A 17,853-nucleotide genomic window follows, 5' to 3' on the forward strand; every position below is an offset into this window, starting at 1 on the left:
ACCTTAACTTCGCAGGTTGAGTTTGAGGTTCAGTATTTGTAACTCTTGACATTCTACTCTTTATACATATGTTTTATCATTTTCTGTTTTTTTGATTTACGTTCATGCGAGCAATGCGCTTCTATTTTTGCGACTTTTGCTTAGGCTTTCTTTCAAGGCTTCTCGAATATATATTCATCTCAACTATACTATGTATATGTATATTTTATTTTTAGAGATCGTAATACCTCACCACCTCTGCTTTATGACTCGAGCGTAAGGTTCTGTGTGGTAGAGTGTTACAGTACGCGACGCCTTGCAGAGTGATGGTGCACTCACCCCACGACAGGTGGAAGGTGTGAGTCTCTGGACGTCAGCACTCCACAAATGCCGTGATCAAGGAGTTGTCAAAGGCAAAATCCTTGAGTGGCACCTCGTCGCCAAAACCAGCCTCCCTCAGATAGGGGGGACAATGGCGTCCGATGGTGGAAGTGTGTGACTTACTCTCCTAAAAAGAAGTAGTCAAGGCTTCTGCTAAATAACAAAAAACCCGAATCAGAAATGTGTAAACCTATAAAGCTATAAAAATTTCAAAGTAAAAAATTCTACCAACAAATGTTTACATAACAAATTAATTTGAATAAATAAAATATTTTAACAAATAACTATAAATCTTACATTGTAATTTTATTTAAATAAATACATTTACTTAAATAATTAATAACTAAATTAATAAACGTCTATATAATTTAATTTAAATAAAAATATTTGGTTAAATAATTAACAGCTAAATTAATAAATATTTGTATAATTTAATCTAAATAAAATTATTTAATTACATAATTAATAACAGTATTCATTTTCTATCTCCTTTATAAATTAGATTAAATAAAAATATTTACTTAAATAACTAACCATAAGTACATCATCAATTTAATAACTTAATTTAAGTAATAACAAATTAAAAAAAAGGCATTTACTTAAATATTTAGTAAATAGAAGCATAGACACCATTGTTACTTACTTAAGTTTACTAAAAAATTTTAGTAACCCTAATTAATAAATAAAATAAATAAATATATGTTTAATAACTTAGATTAAAGAAAAACAATCCTAAATAAATATTTAATTAATAAATCCATCTTAAAGTATGCCTAACATCATTTAAATAATTCTTAACAATATATTTATTCATCTAACATATACTGCATATTACTTTTATAAAAGTACTCTAAGTATGGCAACACATTTATCCCTAAATCCTAAACATAAAATGAAAAACAACACCAAACTCAAAGTCGGCTGTCCTAACAAATTGTCATGTCATGTTCAGTCGGTTGATGTCCACATCGTGATTATTGGCGCGCACAGTAATCTTGAAGTAATTCGAGAAATTGATTAGAAAAGGGTAAAAGTGGGACAAATGTTGAAGAAATGGATGTTGCAAGGGGTAAATAGCCGCCGTAGACAAAATGTATATATATAGGCCTCCTCTAGTCTTATCTCGTTTATAGTGTAAATAAAATAATACTAAGTGTATCTCGTTTACATTGTAAACGAGATAAAAACATTAAACACCACGTGTACAAACGTGATACGACCACGTCGTCTCGTGCGTTATCTCATTTACATTGTAAATGAAATATATGTAATATTATTTCGTTTATAGTATAAACGAAATAAAAAATACAATACATTTTCATAAGAATACTACAAATAATTTATTTCAGTAAATAAAATATTTATTTTATTTATTTTTAAAAAATCCACGAAATCGTCGATATATTACTAATTGATTTTTTAGTCAATCTGCCGAGAAATTCAATAATATCCAACTAATTTTTTATAGTGTTAATTTCTTGTTCAAATGATACACTCAACTCAATTTTTTCTAGATATCAATTATTTACTTGCGTGAAGACTAAAAATGGTATAACAGAATAATTTTCTTTTGGTATATGGTTACACCAAGGATCATCCTTAAGTCTATACCTTTTTACATTAGTCACAGAACATATCTAAGAACTTGTACCATGATACATGCTTTTTGCCGATGATATCGTTCTTATGGGAAAGTCAAGGAAAGATCTAATAAATAAGAAGTTGGATTTATGAAGAGAAGCTCTAGAAGTGTATGGTCTACGCCATAGTAAGACGGAATATATGGAATGTAAGTTCGGCCACCAAATGAAAAATCCTAATATAGAGATGAAGATTGGAGAAGATATCCTATGAAAAGTTAAAAGTTTTAAGTATCTTGGGTGCATCATACAGGATAATGGAGAGATTGAACATGATTTAAATCTTAGGATCTAAGCAGGTTGGTCAAAATGACAGAGTGTATCTAGTTTCATACGTGACAAAAAATTACCTTTAAAACTTAAAGGTAAATTATATCGCACTACTATCAGACCGGTTATCCTTTTTGATACAGAGTGTTGGGTAGCCAAAGGGGAGTACGAATATAAATTAAGTGTGGTAGAGATAAAGATGTTGAGATGGCTGAGTTGTCATACGCAATTTGATAGAATAAAGAACGAAGATATAAGAGAAAAAGTTGGAATAGTATATATTGTGGAAAAGATGAATAGAGCACCCAATTAGAAGGATAGATAAGATGGAAGATGGATAAGGGATGAAAGAAAAAGAAATGCTTAGAAAGATCATTTATGAGGTGGTCAAATAAAATTTATATGTAAGCAATCTCTCTGTATACATAATACATAATAAAATTTAATGACATCATTTAATCTATATAGTCGACACTACCTAATAAGACAAAGTTTTTGCTGTTGTTGTTGTTGTTATTAATTACTTACTCACATGCTTCATCGAATCGATAATGAAATTAATGGGATTTACGCGTAAATGATTAACCATTTTTTAAGTATCATCGACTAATTGCAAAATTATTACTTTGTTCATATTTTACACTAATAAACTTATTAACAGTTAAACACTTAGGGCGGTGCTACGATGCTGTTACACATTGATTGTCACCCCGTAATCGAGAATAGCTGATAATTAGGACTCATAATAAAAATAAATAATCCATTTATAAGAAAAGATTTTCTTGTATCAAGCACTAATATATTTTTAATGTCTAATTAGATGGGGTAATCATTTGATTAAAAAGAATGAAAGCTTGTTGCTTTTTGTTTTTCTATAATTGGAGTTGCCAAGTTCTATCCCTTTATTACTTAAACCCAACTGATTTTGTTCACAAATTCAAACAAAAAAATGGTCCAATCCAATAAGAATGAGATCCTTTTAGAATTTGCTATTAATACGACATGCGGCTTTTTCCATTTATTCCTTTCTGGATCAGTCGTGGTCTTACAAATCCTACCGAGATTATGGACGAAACAATTGCTTCATAAAAATGTGTAAAAAATAGAATCGAACTTAAAAGCCGAGTACTCTACCATTGAGTTAGCAACCCCCTCCCTCCTTAAAAAAAAATTAGGAAAAATAAGATGCGTAAATAAAAAAAAAGATGGACCAACTTTTTCTTTGTCAAGAGTGGTATCCTTTATTCAAATTAAATTAATTCTTTTTTTATTTATTTACCCTTGAATAAAAATAAAAAAAGGAACTTCATGTTTGTATCACAGAAACTTTAACGAAATCACTATTTGCTAAAAATTGTCTCTGTAACGTGAAGAAATCGATCGATTTCATAAAAATTCTCGTAAAATCGAGAATGAAGTTTTCATTCTGTACATGTCAGATCATGAATTAGTAACTGCATCCAATCTCTAAAAAATTCCAATTGTTTCGAATTTTCTCTTTTTTTTTTGGAATGAAATATTTACAGAATCCCCATGAATAGGACCAAACCTTATTCCATGGTATTTACATAAGATTCCTCTTTCTTATTCTTCTTATTCTTAAGAAGTCCTCGAGAGGGCTTAGTTGATCCATGATTTATGTTTTGTCTTTCGTTTCCTTTTCGTTTGTTTTGAGAGATATATTGATTACTTCCGATTCTTTTTCCATTGATTCTTTTCCAATCAAGATGTATGGATCCATGGGTCTATGTGTCTATATAGATCCTATTCATGGATTAATGTCATGATTAACGAAAATGTGCAAAACCAATAATTTTTTCGCTATTTATTGAAAATAAAGGATTTTTCTCGCTTAATAGGTAAGCATTTGCTACAAATGAAAAAATTTGTCTCATATTAAATTGTAAATTGAGGTGATTAGATTTTTACCAACCAAAAAACTATAAATTTGATACACAATAGAAGAATATATATAGATATCATTTTTTTATTATCCATTTCTAAATTTTATAGATTTTTTCAGCGGCTTACCCGAAAACATAATAACCTATTTATTATAAATTGTCGAGATTGAAAGAATAAATTCGAATGATGCAATTTTTTTTAGTAATTAAAAATATTAAAGAAACAAAAAAATTGTATTCTAATTATTTCTTTTTTTTTTCTTCGTTTTTTTATAAAAATTATTAAAAATTAAATTATTTATTCACTTGAATATATATTTATATTCATATTCAAATGAATAAGAAAAATTCGTATATATAGAAAGAGCTTAACAAAAATATAAACATTTCAATAATAATTATTATTATCTTGTTTTTTCGAGTTTTTGTTTTATTTTAATATTTAACAACAATGGAAATGGTTTTTCGTAGTTTATTCTCTTTTTCAAAAATAAGCACTATTCGATCTAGATAGTTTGCGCTTCAATTCGGAAATAAAACAAAAAATTCGTAGTTTTTCATTTATTATCAAATCTTTTTTATTTCTATTTCATTTTGGAATTCAAAGAGATGCATATTCTTTTTTTCATTAAAAGAAAAAATAAATTCCAAAATTTATCATTTTTGGATCACCAATTTAATATTTCATTCAAATATTCCATTCAAAATATTTTTTCTTCTTATAAAATAAATAGATTCCAAAATAGATATTTATATGAGTTATAAGTAACAAATTTTATTTAATAGAATTATTTTTATTTAAAAATTCTATTAAATAAAAATAATTCTAAAATTCCGTTTCTTTGATTTTATTAAAAAATATAACTATTTGAAATTATTTTAGTTAATATTATATACAAATTATATATTCTATTAGAGAATAGAATCCAGCTAATTCAGAGTATTTCAATATTTGTATTTTTTATACAAATTTTTTTTGAATTTCTCGTAGAAATTGATTGCGCTAATGAATAAGTTTTTAATGCTGTCCAAAAATCTCTCATTTTTCAAAGAGTTTTTCGGATTTTTTTTGGATCTCGAGGTACGTTTCTTTGGAACTGTCATGCAACTGATATAGTTTTTTTATTGCTACAAGTCATGTGAAAGACATATCTTGTGTTCTGTAAAACAAATAGTTCTTTTATTTGATTAATTAGCCATTTTTTTATCCCCTCTTTTTTTCTATCTTTCTATCTAAAGTATAAAAAAATACATCAAATCATAGCTTCACGTATCAAATATTTTCTTTTTTTATCGGTGCTTCCGGTATATTTTCAGCAATTAATGACCGAGAGAAAGAGACTTTTCACTTACAGTCTCCTCTTATTATTTCTATTATTTTATTTAAGATTAATTAAAATATTTTAATATTAACTACTCGGATAGATAGATAAAAATATTGAAAAAGTAAATAGAAAAATATTGTAAATTTTTCTTTCTCTTACCGTGATCTACAAAAAAGTAGACTTTGGAGTTCTTTTTAACTGAAAGAAAAGGAAATAGAACAAAAATGACACTAAAAAAAAATCTTGAAATAAGATTCAAATAGAAAAGTAATAAAAAATAGAAAGTACTAAATAAGCCAGTTTTCTAGACATAAAAATTAGAAGAATTTTAAAAACATTTTTATTTATTTTTTCAACTGCACAAAAATATTCAAAGAATGTTATTCTTTGATCAAAGGAACGGAGTGTGCCCGGTCTCCGCTAGTAGTGCGAACGAGAAAAGGTATCATTTTTCTATTGAAAAAATCTTCTATACTTAATATTTATATCATTTTATATTTATATATAGGGAGGGTACATTGTTATAGTATATTGTAAAACTTAAAAACAAATCTCAAAATAGAAATTGAATTCAACTTTCAAAATTTATCAATTTAATATAATTAAATTTATAGAATAAAATCACAAAATAAAAAAAATAGTAATAGAAAAATGAATTTGAATATTCAATAGGAGTAATATATTCAGATTTATAGATTTTATTAATCTATTAAATTTCGAATCTATTCGAAATCCTCTATAAAATTCTCTTCTCAAATTGAATACTATTCAATACTATTCTATTTATTTATTCTATTTATACGACTAATTTCTACAATTAATCCTTTTATATTATAAGTATTAATATAGAAGTATTAATAGAAAGAACTATTATTAAATTAATCTTCTATTAATAGATACACCTGCTAAAATAAGGTGTTAATAAGGTGAATTGAATGCGTGGTACTGTTTTATTTACAATTATAGATGAGAAAGTATGAGGAATCAATGTAATTAGTGTATAATGGGAGTATTTTTAAAATTAACATTAAATGATAATTAAATTAATTAATTACAAAATTATTTTCAATTTCAAATACAAAGCAAATAAGGATTTCAAATAGATACGAATACCTCTAACCGATCTCCCTCTTCCTCTCTCTCTCCCTCTCCCTCTCCATCATCTCTCATCGGTGCCACACCAGCTGCTGTAACCCATAGCTCTAGCTGACGCCGACGTGCGCACCACGGATGCCTAGCAGCACCGTTGCACAGTTTGCGTCGTTCTCGCAGTCCCGCACTGCACCAATCATGCAACCCCTCCCCCGCGCTGGCAGTTTCTCCCTCCCAACGTGTCTTTCACACTCCTTCTCGCTTTGCAACCCATGCCATCTCAGTCTCCACTTCCTACGACGAGATGACCTGCCTCCGCGTCCGATCCGGATCCCATATACGCCGCACTCTCTGCTGGTATGACCTCGTCGCCCTCGGTGTTTCATGGTCTTCCAAATTGTGATCAAACTGACAATTATCATTGATCACCCTTATACCATCAATGATTTGGTGGTTGCAAACCAAATGAACGTCTCTATTTTTGCAAGGACTGATCCTCTACTCTCATCAACCTCAACGTGTCAGCCATTGCAGCCGAGAGAAAAGCTTGTCTTGGGATAGAACTCCATATAGGCCTTGTTAGTTCGGAAAGGTGTGAAATTAAAAGGTGTCCACCATTGTTTGGAACCAAGAAAGCTTGAAATAATTGCCAATTGGGAAGAACAAGTTCTGGTCCGAAGTAGGCACAGTCTTGGCGTTGATGAAGAGAGAGCCTTTTACATAAGGAATGGTGGTTGAAGCAGAAATAGAAGAAGAAGGGAAAGGGTTATTGAAATGCTTTTTGTGCTTCTTTGTTGAAATAATAATGCAAGTGAGAATGATTTCTACGTTACCACTGAACGTGTCGTTGTCTTCTCCTCATCTGTTCAAACTTTTTTTTGTATTTTTCTCATTTTTTTATTTTATGGTTACATTAAATCATAAGACTCATGTGTCAAATTATATATTTTTTCTTTTTTTTAAATAAAAATTAAATTGTTGGATGATCATAGTTGCTTCTTCTGTTTATTCATCTCCTTCTTTTTCTATTTTAATGGTCAATTTAGGGTGGTCATTTTAGTAGGTATGCGGATGGTTATTTTAATTTTTATATAAACTGGATTGGGTTTAGTTATATATAATTAAAAATGTTGGATGTTCAATTCATTAGGTCTGCGGATGATTATTTTTATTCTTAAGTGGATGGTTATTTTTATTAAGGGTGAGTGTCGTGTGGCAAGCAAAGCAGCGAAGGTGAAATGGGATGATTATTGATGAAGGTGGGAGTGGCCCTCGGTTGAAAAAGAAGAGGGTATTGAAGTGAAATGCTTTGGTAAATTAGGATTTTGGATGGTTATTTTTTTGAAACAATTAATTAAATTTTTTGAAAATTTAAAATTTAGAATTGAGAAATTTAAAATTTGAAATTTAATGTAAAATAACTGAATGAGAGTTTTTGAATTTAAGATAATCTGTGAAGTGATTTTTATTATTTATTCTTATTAGGCTAAATAACTAGTCCATTATACATATTATGAAGATTTTTCATTGTCTCTCTAGCAAAATTCATTACTGATAAAGACGGAAGGAGTAGCTACGGGTACAGGATTGTGCCTGTGTTCGATTAATTACTTAATAAAATATATTAATTTAGAAGTATGAACACATGATTAAGAAAGATAATATATTTGTCCATGTTTTGTTGTTAATGGGTATGGGCATGTCGTTTCTTTTTCAGGTGGACTATTGTGAGAAAGTGTGGTTTTGGACAAAAAACTATTTTGGGGTGCGATGACGATGATGAAAAAATCTACTCTTCTTTTTTAAGAGATGTTAAAATGATATTTTTCTTTCTTCTGTTTGTAATAATAATAACTTTATCTATTTAAAAAAAAATTTATAAAAATACTCTTTAGTAAAAAAATTAAATTATTTTTTTAAGATACCTTTCAATAATTTTTAATTATTAAATAGTGATTTTATCAAAATATTTGTTAAAAATTATTTTTATATTTTACTATTAATTTTTTGATATTAATATCTAATATTTATAAAAAAATATTACTACTGTTAATATATATAACAATTAATATATATTGATATCAAAAAATAATTTTGTCAAGATATTTTTTTATTTATGATTATTTGATTAAATATCTGAGTGTGAAATATTTAAAATTTAGGATCTAGAATTTAGAGTAATATAATTAAAGTTTAGTCATTAAGATTTACATTAAATGATTGACTAACCCTAAACCCACAACTAAAACTCTAGACACTTGTCCTAAGAATTGGCTTAGCAACATTAGATGAATTTTTAGTTTTCTTGGTACAATTATGGTACCGAAATATAAATTATTGTATAATTTAGTAAATCGCATTCTACGCCATTAAAAAAGTTTAATTTAAATTTGCATAATAATGTTAACGGTAACATTCTAATTATTAAAATGTCACATTTTTGGTTGTACTATTCTAATGACTTAGGTATTACGACCACTTTTAAAATATTTTATACTAAAATAAGACCCTGTTTAAAATTTAAAATCGTATTTTTTCAAAAACCTTTTATTTGAAAACATAAGTCTATACTCACAACCCATTTACAATACTTACAAAATACACACACACACACATATATATATATATATTGATTTACAAACATTTCATATTAAATTCTATCCTTCTTACAAAGAATAAAAATATCTAATGTTAATCATGAAAAATAAAATATTTTATTTATGATATGTACATAGTATTATAATAGATTTATTATTATTTACTATTATCATAAAGAATATAATGTTTTCAAATATATAGTTTATTATCGATCTAAGCCTAATATATACTCCCAATTTTTTAATTCTATTTTTCGCAAACTACATCTTTAATAAAAATAAAATGTTTTCCTAAAGTAAAATTATGAAAAGAAAAGAAGAAGATAAAAGTATGAAATTTTTTATTATGTATTTTCTAAAGTAAAAATATGACAAAAAAAATCAATTACCTGAATTTGTTTACATAACTATTTAAAAAAAGATAACTTTTAAATATCTATTATTTAATATCTTATTTCTGTCATTATTTTATATCATAAACTCTAAATTCCAAACCCTAAATTATAAATCCTACTAACCTAAAATGATAAATTCTAAAACGTAATCCCTAGACCTTACACCCTCAAAACCAAACCATAGTTGCTCAACTCTAAACCTTAAATCCTTTCTCATCAACCATAAACTTTAAATCCTAAAATTCAAATTATCAACTCTAAATCGTAAATCTAAACCCTAAACTGTAAATCCTAATGACTAAACTCTAATTACATGACGTTAAATCCTAGATCTTAAACATTAAATGCTTCACACTCAGATATCTAATCCGATAACCATAATAAAAAAATCTTAGTAAGATTATTTTTCGATATCAATATATATTAATTGTTATACATATTAATAGTGATAATATTTTTTTATTTAATATTAAAATAATATATATTGATATCGAAAAATTAATAATAAAATATAAAAATAATTTTTAACAAAAATTATGATAAAATCACAATTTAATAATTAAAAAATTATTGAAAGGTATCTTAAAAAATAATTTAATTATTAAATTTTTTAAAAGTATTTTGATAAAAAATATAATTTAATTAATAAAAAATAATTTATTGAATGGTATTTTAGTAAACAAAATTTAATGATAAATTTTTTTTTACTAAAGAGTATTTTTGTAAAAAATAATTTATTTTTCTTAAAAAATGGATAAAATTAACACTAGTTAACACAAAAAATTTAAAATTAATTAAAAAAGAGACTTTTTAAAAATTATAAAAAAAATGTAAATTTTATAAATAAAAAATATCATTTTAACATCTCTAAAAAAATGGAGTAGAATTTTCCATCATCATCATCATCATCATCATCATCATCATCATCATCATCATCATCATCATCATCATCATCATCATCATCATCATCATCATCATCATCATCATCATCATCATCATCATCATCATCATCATCATCATCATCATCATCATCATCATCATCATCATCATCATCATCATCATCATCATCATCATCATCATCATCATCATCATCATCATCATCATCATCATCATCATCATCATCATCATCATCATCATCATCATCATCATCATCATCATCATCATCATCATCATCATCATCATCATCATCATCATCATCATCATCATCATCATCGCAACCAAAAATAGTTTTTTGTTTAAAGGTATGGATTCTCACAACAGCCCACCTAAAAAAGAATCGGCATGCCCATACTCATTAACAACAAAAATAGACAATAATATTATCTTTCTTAATCATGTGTTCATGCTTCTAAATTAATTTACTTTATAAAATAATTAATCCAACAGAAACTGACACACTTCTACACCCGCTGCTACTCTCTCAGTTCTTATCTTTTTTTTTTTATGGTCGGTAGATTGGACAACTCCCAATTCTAGGTACATAATACACACCTACATATTCTTCACATACTTACCAATTTTTTCTTTCTCCTTAAACTTTTGAGATAGAGAGGAGGCGAAATGCCGTGTGAGCTATGACTTATTGGCAATTCTTATCTGAAATCACCTTATTGACATCTCATTTCAGCAGATGCTGAAAAAGAAAATTACTTCAGCACCGTAGCACAGCCCAAACCATAGTTGTCAGAATCGAATCGGACCGGCCGGTTCGATCAGAAAGCCGATAAACCGGATCTTATGTCGGTCCGGTCCGGTATTTGAATCGTGTAATGTAAAGAATCGGTACGAATCAGTCAAACTCGATGTGAACCGGCGCTGCCAAGTTTTTGAAAAATTTTCCAAAATATTCGCAATGGGGTTCGAACCCCTTCCTCCAGTATAAAGCAAGCATGCTTCTACCACCAAGCTGAAATGTTTCTCATCAATTAATATATAATTATAATACATATAGCATGTTTTCTTTTCACTTATATTCAATTTATTTTAATTTCAAAGTCACTCATTTTAAAATCAATTACATTTTATTTAACTATAAATTTTATTAAATATATACAAATTAAAAAGATAAACAAAAAATTTAATTAATCACAATTTATTTTTTAATGATTATATGATATCTATTAATATTATTTTTTTAATATATTATTTTATTTTTTGTCTTCATATAAGGTTGATAGTTAAAAATTGTTAGATGATATTTAATTAAACTAGTCAAATAATTAAATTTTATATAATTATTTAGTTATACCGAGTTAACCGGTTCGACCAGTGATCCACCGATTAAACCAGTGACCTAGTGATCCAATAACCGGTTCAATCACCGGTTCGGTTCTGACAACTATGGCCCAAACAGTTAAACACAATTTATAAATAGACATTTTTGTCAATAATGGGCCAAAGTAAGGTCCAGTTAAGGCCCAAAATGGCGCGCCGCCTAAGGCTCTCTAACCCGCAACTCCTTCCTCTCAGATACCACTGCCGTTTCACTCGGCTCAGCTTCCACTCTTCTTCTTCTTCTTCTTCCAATGGAGTCAGTGTTATTTGGCTTCAGAGAAGAACCAAACCTAGAAAAAGACACCGCAAAAACATCGTCAAGTGCACTAAGATTGGTCCCCTGGTTGAGCTGGGAAGAATGGATTTTCGTCAAAAACTCTCTCTTCTCCGATTCCCCTCACTCTGTTTCCGAAGCTCTCAACAGAGTAACTAACTAACATTCTCTTCTCCGAAACTTCTTCAACCGTTTCGTAACTAACTTTTGCTATGTATCTTTCGGTGTTTGCTCTGTTTCTCAGATATCGGCGTGGCGAAGCCGCGGTTGCTTGCCGGTTGTCGTCGAAGTCACAGCTTCCATCGTTGAAATCCAGCAGAAGGATCCCTACTTTAGGTAAATCCTCAGCACGTTTCCAATTTTTAATGCATTTGTTTTAGTGAAATATTTTTTTTTTTTTGGAAAAATTGTTATAAGACTTATTTGAAGGTTGTGATTTTTTTTTTTCATGTAGAGCGGATCAATCTGATGAAGCTTCTCTCTCGGAGGAGATGCTTTCTATGCTTTATTGCATGGCAATCGTCAGGTCAGCTTCTATTTTAATTAATTTTGGAATAGACAGTTACACACTAGAATTAGGGTTCAATTTAGTATTTTTCTTATTTTTATTTTTAGATATCAGTTTATCTCATAAAATGTTTTATACTGTGATGAATAAAATTGATTCATAGAATCCTTGAGGAGCTAATTTTGTATGTTTTTCAATGACTGGTTTCAGCATTTACTCTAATTTTGTTTCAGTGATAAATTTAAATGACAGTTTCCTATATCCTTTTTTTTTTAATGTATTTATATAAGGTTAGTGAATTGTGGTGTTGAGAAAACACGCAAGAAGGAATTGGTTTCAATTGCTGAGGCTGCTGAGGCAATTGGTATTCCGCGCATGCTCATTGATATTCGCCATGGTAAACAAGTATTCTTCTCTCTACATGTTGTTTATTCCTTGGTTTTGTTTTTGTAATCATAGGATGAGTGAAACGTGGTCTTCCAAATGTGGTGTTGAACAAGCTTCAAATATTGTCTTGTTTTAATGTGATAATGCATTTCCACTTACTTGTTGCTGTGACCGCAAATGCAGAGGGATCACATCGTGACCTTCCATCACTCAAGGTTGTTCGAAGTGCCTCTGTTAAGGTAAGGTTCATGTTGGTCTCCCTCTTGTCTTTCCCTTCACTTATTGCATTATCTTTTAAGCAAGTTTCTGTGTGTCTCTGGATGGAGATATTCATAGGGCACAATTCAACTAGATGTTCTTTACCAAGGATTTGTGGTTTTGTTTGAATATATTTGGTTTCGGGGGTTTTGGGGGCGATGGCATGCCAATGGCATAGAAAGATTGAAAGCATTAATGGGGTTTAACTCTTTCACTGAGGTTGGGTTGGATGGTTGGGCCTTGACAGAATTGTTTCGTCGTTCTTTTAAAAGGGGCTCCGAGCCTTGAACTGTAGGCTGTTCTTTTATTGGTCTTGTGCACCTGACTGCCCTTATGAACTGAATATTTACTTCACAGTTAGTATGTATGGTTCCCTCCTGCAAACTTTTATGATGTTTTGCTGATAATTTCAGGCACTTGATTGGTTAAAGTCTTATTACTGGGAGCCGCAGAGCAAAGAAATTCCTTTTCAGGGTGTAGGAAATGCAAAGGTAAAAAAAGAAATCAAGTCTAAGATTCGTGAATTAGCCATCTGCCTGAAAGACAATGGGAGTTCCCATTCTAGCACTTCATTGGGAAAACGTGTGTAAGCTTTATTTGTTTTCATCATACAGCGATTTTCAATGTCTTCTGCTCTTCTTTGTTCTAAGTAAAAATCTTCCTAGGATTAATCTAGTTCTCTTGTGTTTTTTCATGCCTGGTGTTTTATTCATGCACAAGGAACTTGTCCTGATAGGAAAGTATGTGATTCATTTAAAGTTGAAAGCCTAGTTTGAAATTGTGATGGTTTAAAGTTGTTTGCCCTATTATTTTATGGAGGCTGCATTTGCCTTGAATAGCAATTAGCATATGTTTGGCCTCTTTGATTTTGTTTTTCCCCCTTCATAAATTTATTCATCATGAATTCCAAAATGCTGACCCAACTTCTTCACTCATCAAGCTGGCATCAAGAATAAGAAAATGTTTTCGAAATCTAGAAACAAGTGCTGTCTATGATCCTTTGTTTTTTTTTTTTTTCTGGGAGTTTTACATACTTTCCATATAAATGGTGATTGAATTTTACTTTTTGTTTCTCAATTATTATATGACTACATATTTTATCCAGCATGTGAAGTAGGTGTAATATACTTGACAATACTCAATAATGTCTAATACATGATGCAGTGTCTTGTTAGGACTAATGAAGAATTGCTGCTACATAAGTATCATTCCATATTTCTGGCTCAGTATGCTTTCACCTAATTCCTAATGGAAATATTTGATTTAGTTTTGACATGTGGGAAATATTTTATCTGTAGTTTGTTGTAGTTGTCTAGTTTGGATTGAGATTTTTGTGTAATAATTAATACCTTTGTGCTGGCAAATGTTCTGTTTGGAATATTCTGAATTTCTGATAGAGTATTTTTTCTTTTAAAGGGGTGAAGCATGGTGAATTGCTTTTTGGGCGTAACAAGCATTTGGCTCTTGTGGTTGGCAAGAGCCAAAAATCACGATCTGGAGGTGGTTTAATATTCTTACTATATGATATATTGTTTACGCTTTTTGTTCTGTATAGCTTTTTTATATGTTTTTATGCAAGTAAAAAACTATTTAGAGTTGGAGGCGGCACATCACAAAAAGATTGTTTCTTTAATTGAAATTAAAGTGATTTCTTATAATAGTGTAATTTCAGTTATTGTTGATGTAAAGGGTATTCAAGCACTAATCAACCTCATACTTTTTCAGGCTCAAAGAAACAGATTGCAAAGATCTTGAAATCCATTCTTCGGCTATATTCAACCTTCTCCTCAGAGATTGTACATGTGCTGCTGGAGTATTTGTTGAAATTTTTAAGTTCCTCAGGGTTCAAAGAAAATGCAGATGATGCAACTGTTGATCTAACTGCTGAGAATATATTGTCTGATTGGAATCTTATCATAGTCAAATTGTGGAACAAGGAACCAGAATTACTCCTGAACCTTCTTAACGCTGTTCTTGATATGATTGAGACTCAGGAAGATGTGAAATGTGAAGGAGGTAAGTGGCAGTTTTTTATGTATAATAATAATTGTTTAGTACTGTTGGAGATGTATTTGTTGCATGCTTTTCCCTGTAATGCGTTGCATTTAAACATTCAATCTCTGTTACTTTCTATGGCTTTTGTACTGCACTACAATGGGTTTTTCCTCCTTAAGAAAAGGGGTTTTATTTAAGCATTTTGGTTTATGATTTTATTTTCTCTGTGGCATGATTTTTATGTTCTTTGTTTGCAGAGTCTTACCAACGTCATCATCTTTCTTCTTTGTTTGCATGGCTTGTTGGAATTCTCTGCAAAGCCCCTTCTGCAGCATCAAAAATCCCTAAAGGAGTTTTGGTTGAACTTCTTCGAAAATGTCTTCTAGTATCACGACTCTGCAACAAGCAGCTTATGGATTCAGCCATTTATCTTGCAGTACTGATGGATGATACCTCTTTGTTGGATAGAGTTAGAAAGGTTTCTACTATTTGTTTGTCCAATTTAGAAATTTCTGATGATGATAACTCTTTATTGAATTCAAAGAATATATCCCAATTTGAGGAATGTATACATGAAGCAGCTAGAAAGCTAGAGTCAGTTAAACAACAGATTATGAAGAAGAAAAATCCAATGGCTATGGATTGCGAGAGTAAAAGACCACAGGTGTGGACTCTGGCAAAGTCATGGAACCCATGTCCTATCGGCATGTTGCCTCGCGCTGCCGGTTCTTCTGGTTTTCTCCCTGTTCTTGACAATATTGACAACCAAAACCAAAATCAAAATCAAAATCAAGTATCCGAAAGGGAAGACAGTTGGAAACTTATCAAACACAGTGCCAAGAGAGATGCCACTTTAGACCTTAAGCTACTTGATAACTCAACTGTTAAAAAGATGAGGGAGACCCAAGAAGAAATTGGTGAACTGAACAATGTAGTGCAAATAGAAGAGGATGAAGGGTGGCTTATGGTAGATGGAGTTTGGAAGAGAGTTATGGAAGAAGAGCTACAAGCCATTAAATCAGAAGTAAGGATTTTAGTTTAACTTATGCTTCCTGTTTAGTCTATGTCAAGCTTTAATTTATGTTATGTTATGGTCTATTATTATTATTCATTTATTTAAAGTATTCACAAAAATTTTTATTTAGAAGGGGTGGGTTATCTTTTTCCCCCTCTATAAACGAAAAAAGAAAATGGGCAATCAGGCATAGCATATTGTACCTTTTTATTTTACCTCCAATTTCATTTGTGGGAACTGCATCCACAATCAAATACACTTTGAAAACAATCCCGTAATTTAGTAGAGAAAGTCCCGCAGGGGCGACCTGAGAACACATGATATGAGCAATGTAAGCTCTCAGATCAAACCACAGTCATATACTCTGATGTTTTTTTTTCCGTTACCGTCATTGTTTGGTACAACTACAAACCAGTTTGTTTAAATAAAAAATATAGTGTTTCAAGTATTTTAGAAATACTGATGTTTCAATAGTTTTAGCCATTAATTTCAATCATAAAATATATACATAATCGAGATTAATGGCTAAAACCGAACTAGGAATGTACCAACTGATGACAGTCACAAGTAAAAAAGAACAAGAGAATATATGATTGCCTGTTATAATCCGAAACCCTTGAACCTCATGTGGTCTCAGGACGACCCTGTAGAACACCCCTACCTCCACATCTATTAGATACTTGTGTTTGATGAAATTGGACAATTGAATATTCATTCAATCATGTTATACCAATGTGATGATTCTATCCAACATGATTCAGTGGCTATATTTATATAGCCTCAAACTTGGTACTTCTAGGCTTATATTACATATTTACGTGTACTACAACGAAGTACTTATATGTTTAGCTTCCGTGAAGTAGGACAGGGAATGTTCCGGTTTCTGTGAGAGTACAACTTTGTACTACAGCTTCCCGTTATTATTTGTACTGCAACATGAAAATTTGGGGGAAAAAAAACCATTAAAATCAGCAAAATGAATGTCAATGTGTTGCATAATTTTTTTTTAAAAAAAATATCCTTGTTTCTTATACAGTTTTAATTGTAAAAAAATTGTATATTAAAGAAGAGTGTTTTTTTTTGGGTATGTAGTAAAGAAGTGTAGAATCGAGAATTATTCCGGGGTTGATGGGTCATGGTCATGGGTCCAATATGAGCTGTGTAACGTGAAACTTGAAATACCATAAATCATAGAAGTTTGTAGAAAAAAATTATGGGAAAATGAATAAAAAACATATCTATCTTAGTTAACTCTACGACTCATAAGATAGCACTTAACGAAACTATTTATTATATTTTTATGAATTTAGCTAACATATGGTTCAAAACATATTAAGATTATTATTAATAAAAAAATTTATATTTTTTATTTTAATAAATATTTTAAAAATTTAAAATTAAATTTTTATAATTATTTTTAATTAATAATGAATAAACTACTATTTCTATCAATAGAAGTTGAAAACGCTAACGAATCTATCCATAGAAAAAAGAATTACCAAATGTATCTATTAATAATGACATCTGTGTATCGAAATTACCCAATCGTTAATCTAGCG

General features: G+C 29.7%; 1 protein-coding gene and 1 long non-coding RNA gene across 4 annotated transcripts; one reads left to right on the forward strand and one right to left on the reverse strand.

Annotated features, from left to right (window-relative positions):
* The first annotated feature begins 11,752 nt into the window (after positions 1–11,752).
* LOC107496615 (uncharacterized) lies at positions 11,753–16,370 on the forward strand. 2 transcript variants are annotated; one of them, XM_016117915.3, is made up of 9 exons: positions 11,753–12,282; positions 12,376–12,467; positions 12,586–12,657; positions 12,930–13,036; positions 13,210–13,265; positions 13,698–13,866; positions 14,701–14,784; positions 15,010–15,300; positions 15,537–16,370. In XM_016117915.3, the coding sequence occupies exons 1-9, from the start codon at positions 12,109–12,111 to the stop codon at positions 16,319–16,321; spliced, it is 1,830 nt and encodes a 609-aa protein (XP_015973401.1). In that variant the 5' UTR covers positions 11,753–12,108; the 3' UTR covers positions 16,322–16,370. The 2 variants fall into 2 exon arrangements, with proteins under 2 accessions (XP_015973401.1, XP_052107880.1); XM_052251920.1 differs by having other exon boundaries at positions 12,232–12,282; positions 12,935–13,036.
* LOC107496616 (uncharacterized) lies at positions 15,789–16,647 on the reverse strand. 2 transcript variants are annotated; one of them, XR_001593638.3, is made up of 2 exons: positions 16,498–16,647; positions 15,789–16,022 (listed from the first exon to the last, which is right to left on the reverse strand). It is a non-coding gene; the product is annotated as an uncharacterized LOC107496616 (long non-coding RNA). The 2 variants fall into 2 exon arrangements; XR_008001356.1 differs by having other exon boundaries at positions 15,789–16,027; positions 16,498–16,644.
* Between the last annotated feature and the right edge of the window lie 1,206 nt (positions 16,648–17,853).

Source organism: Arachis duranensis, chromosome 7, assembly GCF_000817695.3.
Source record: "Arachis duranensis cultivar V14167 chromosome 7, aradu.V14167.gnm2.J7QH, whole genome shotgun sequence".
In the NCBI taxonomy this organism is placed as follows: domain Eukaryota; kingdom Viridiplantae; phylum Streptophyta; class Magnoliopsida; order Fabales; family Fabaceae; genus Arachis; species Arachis duranensis.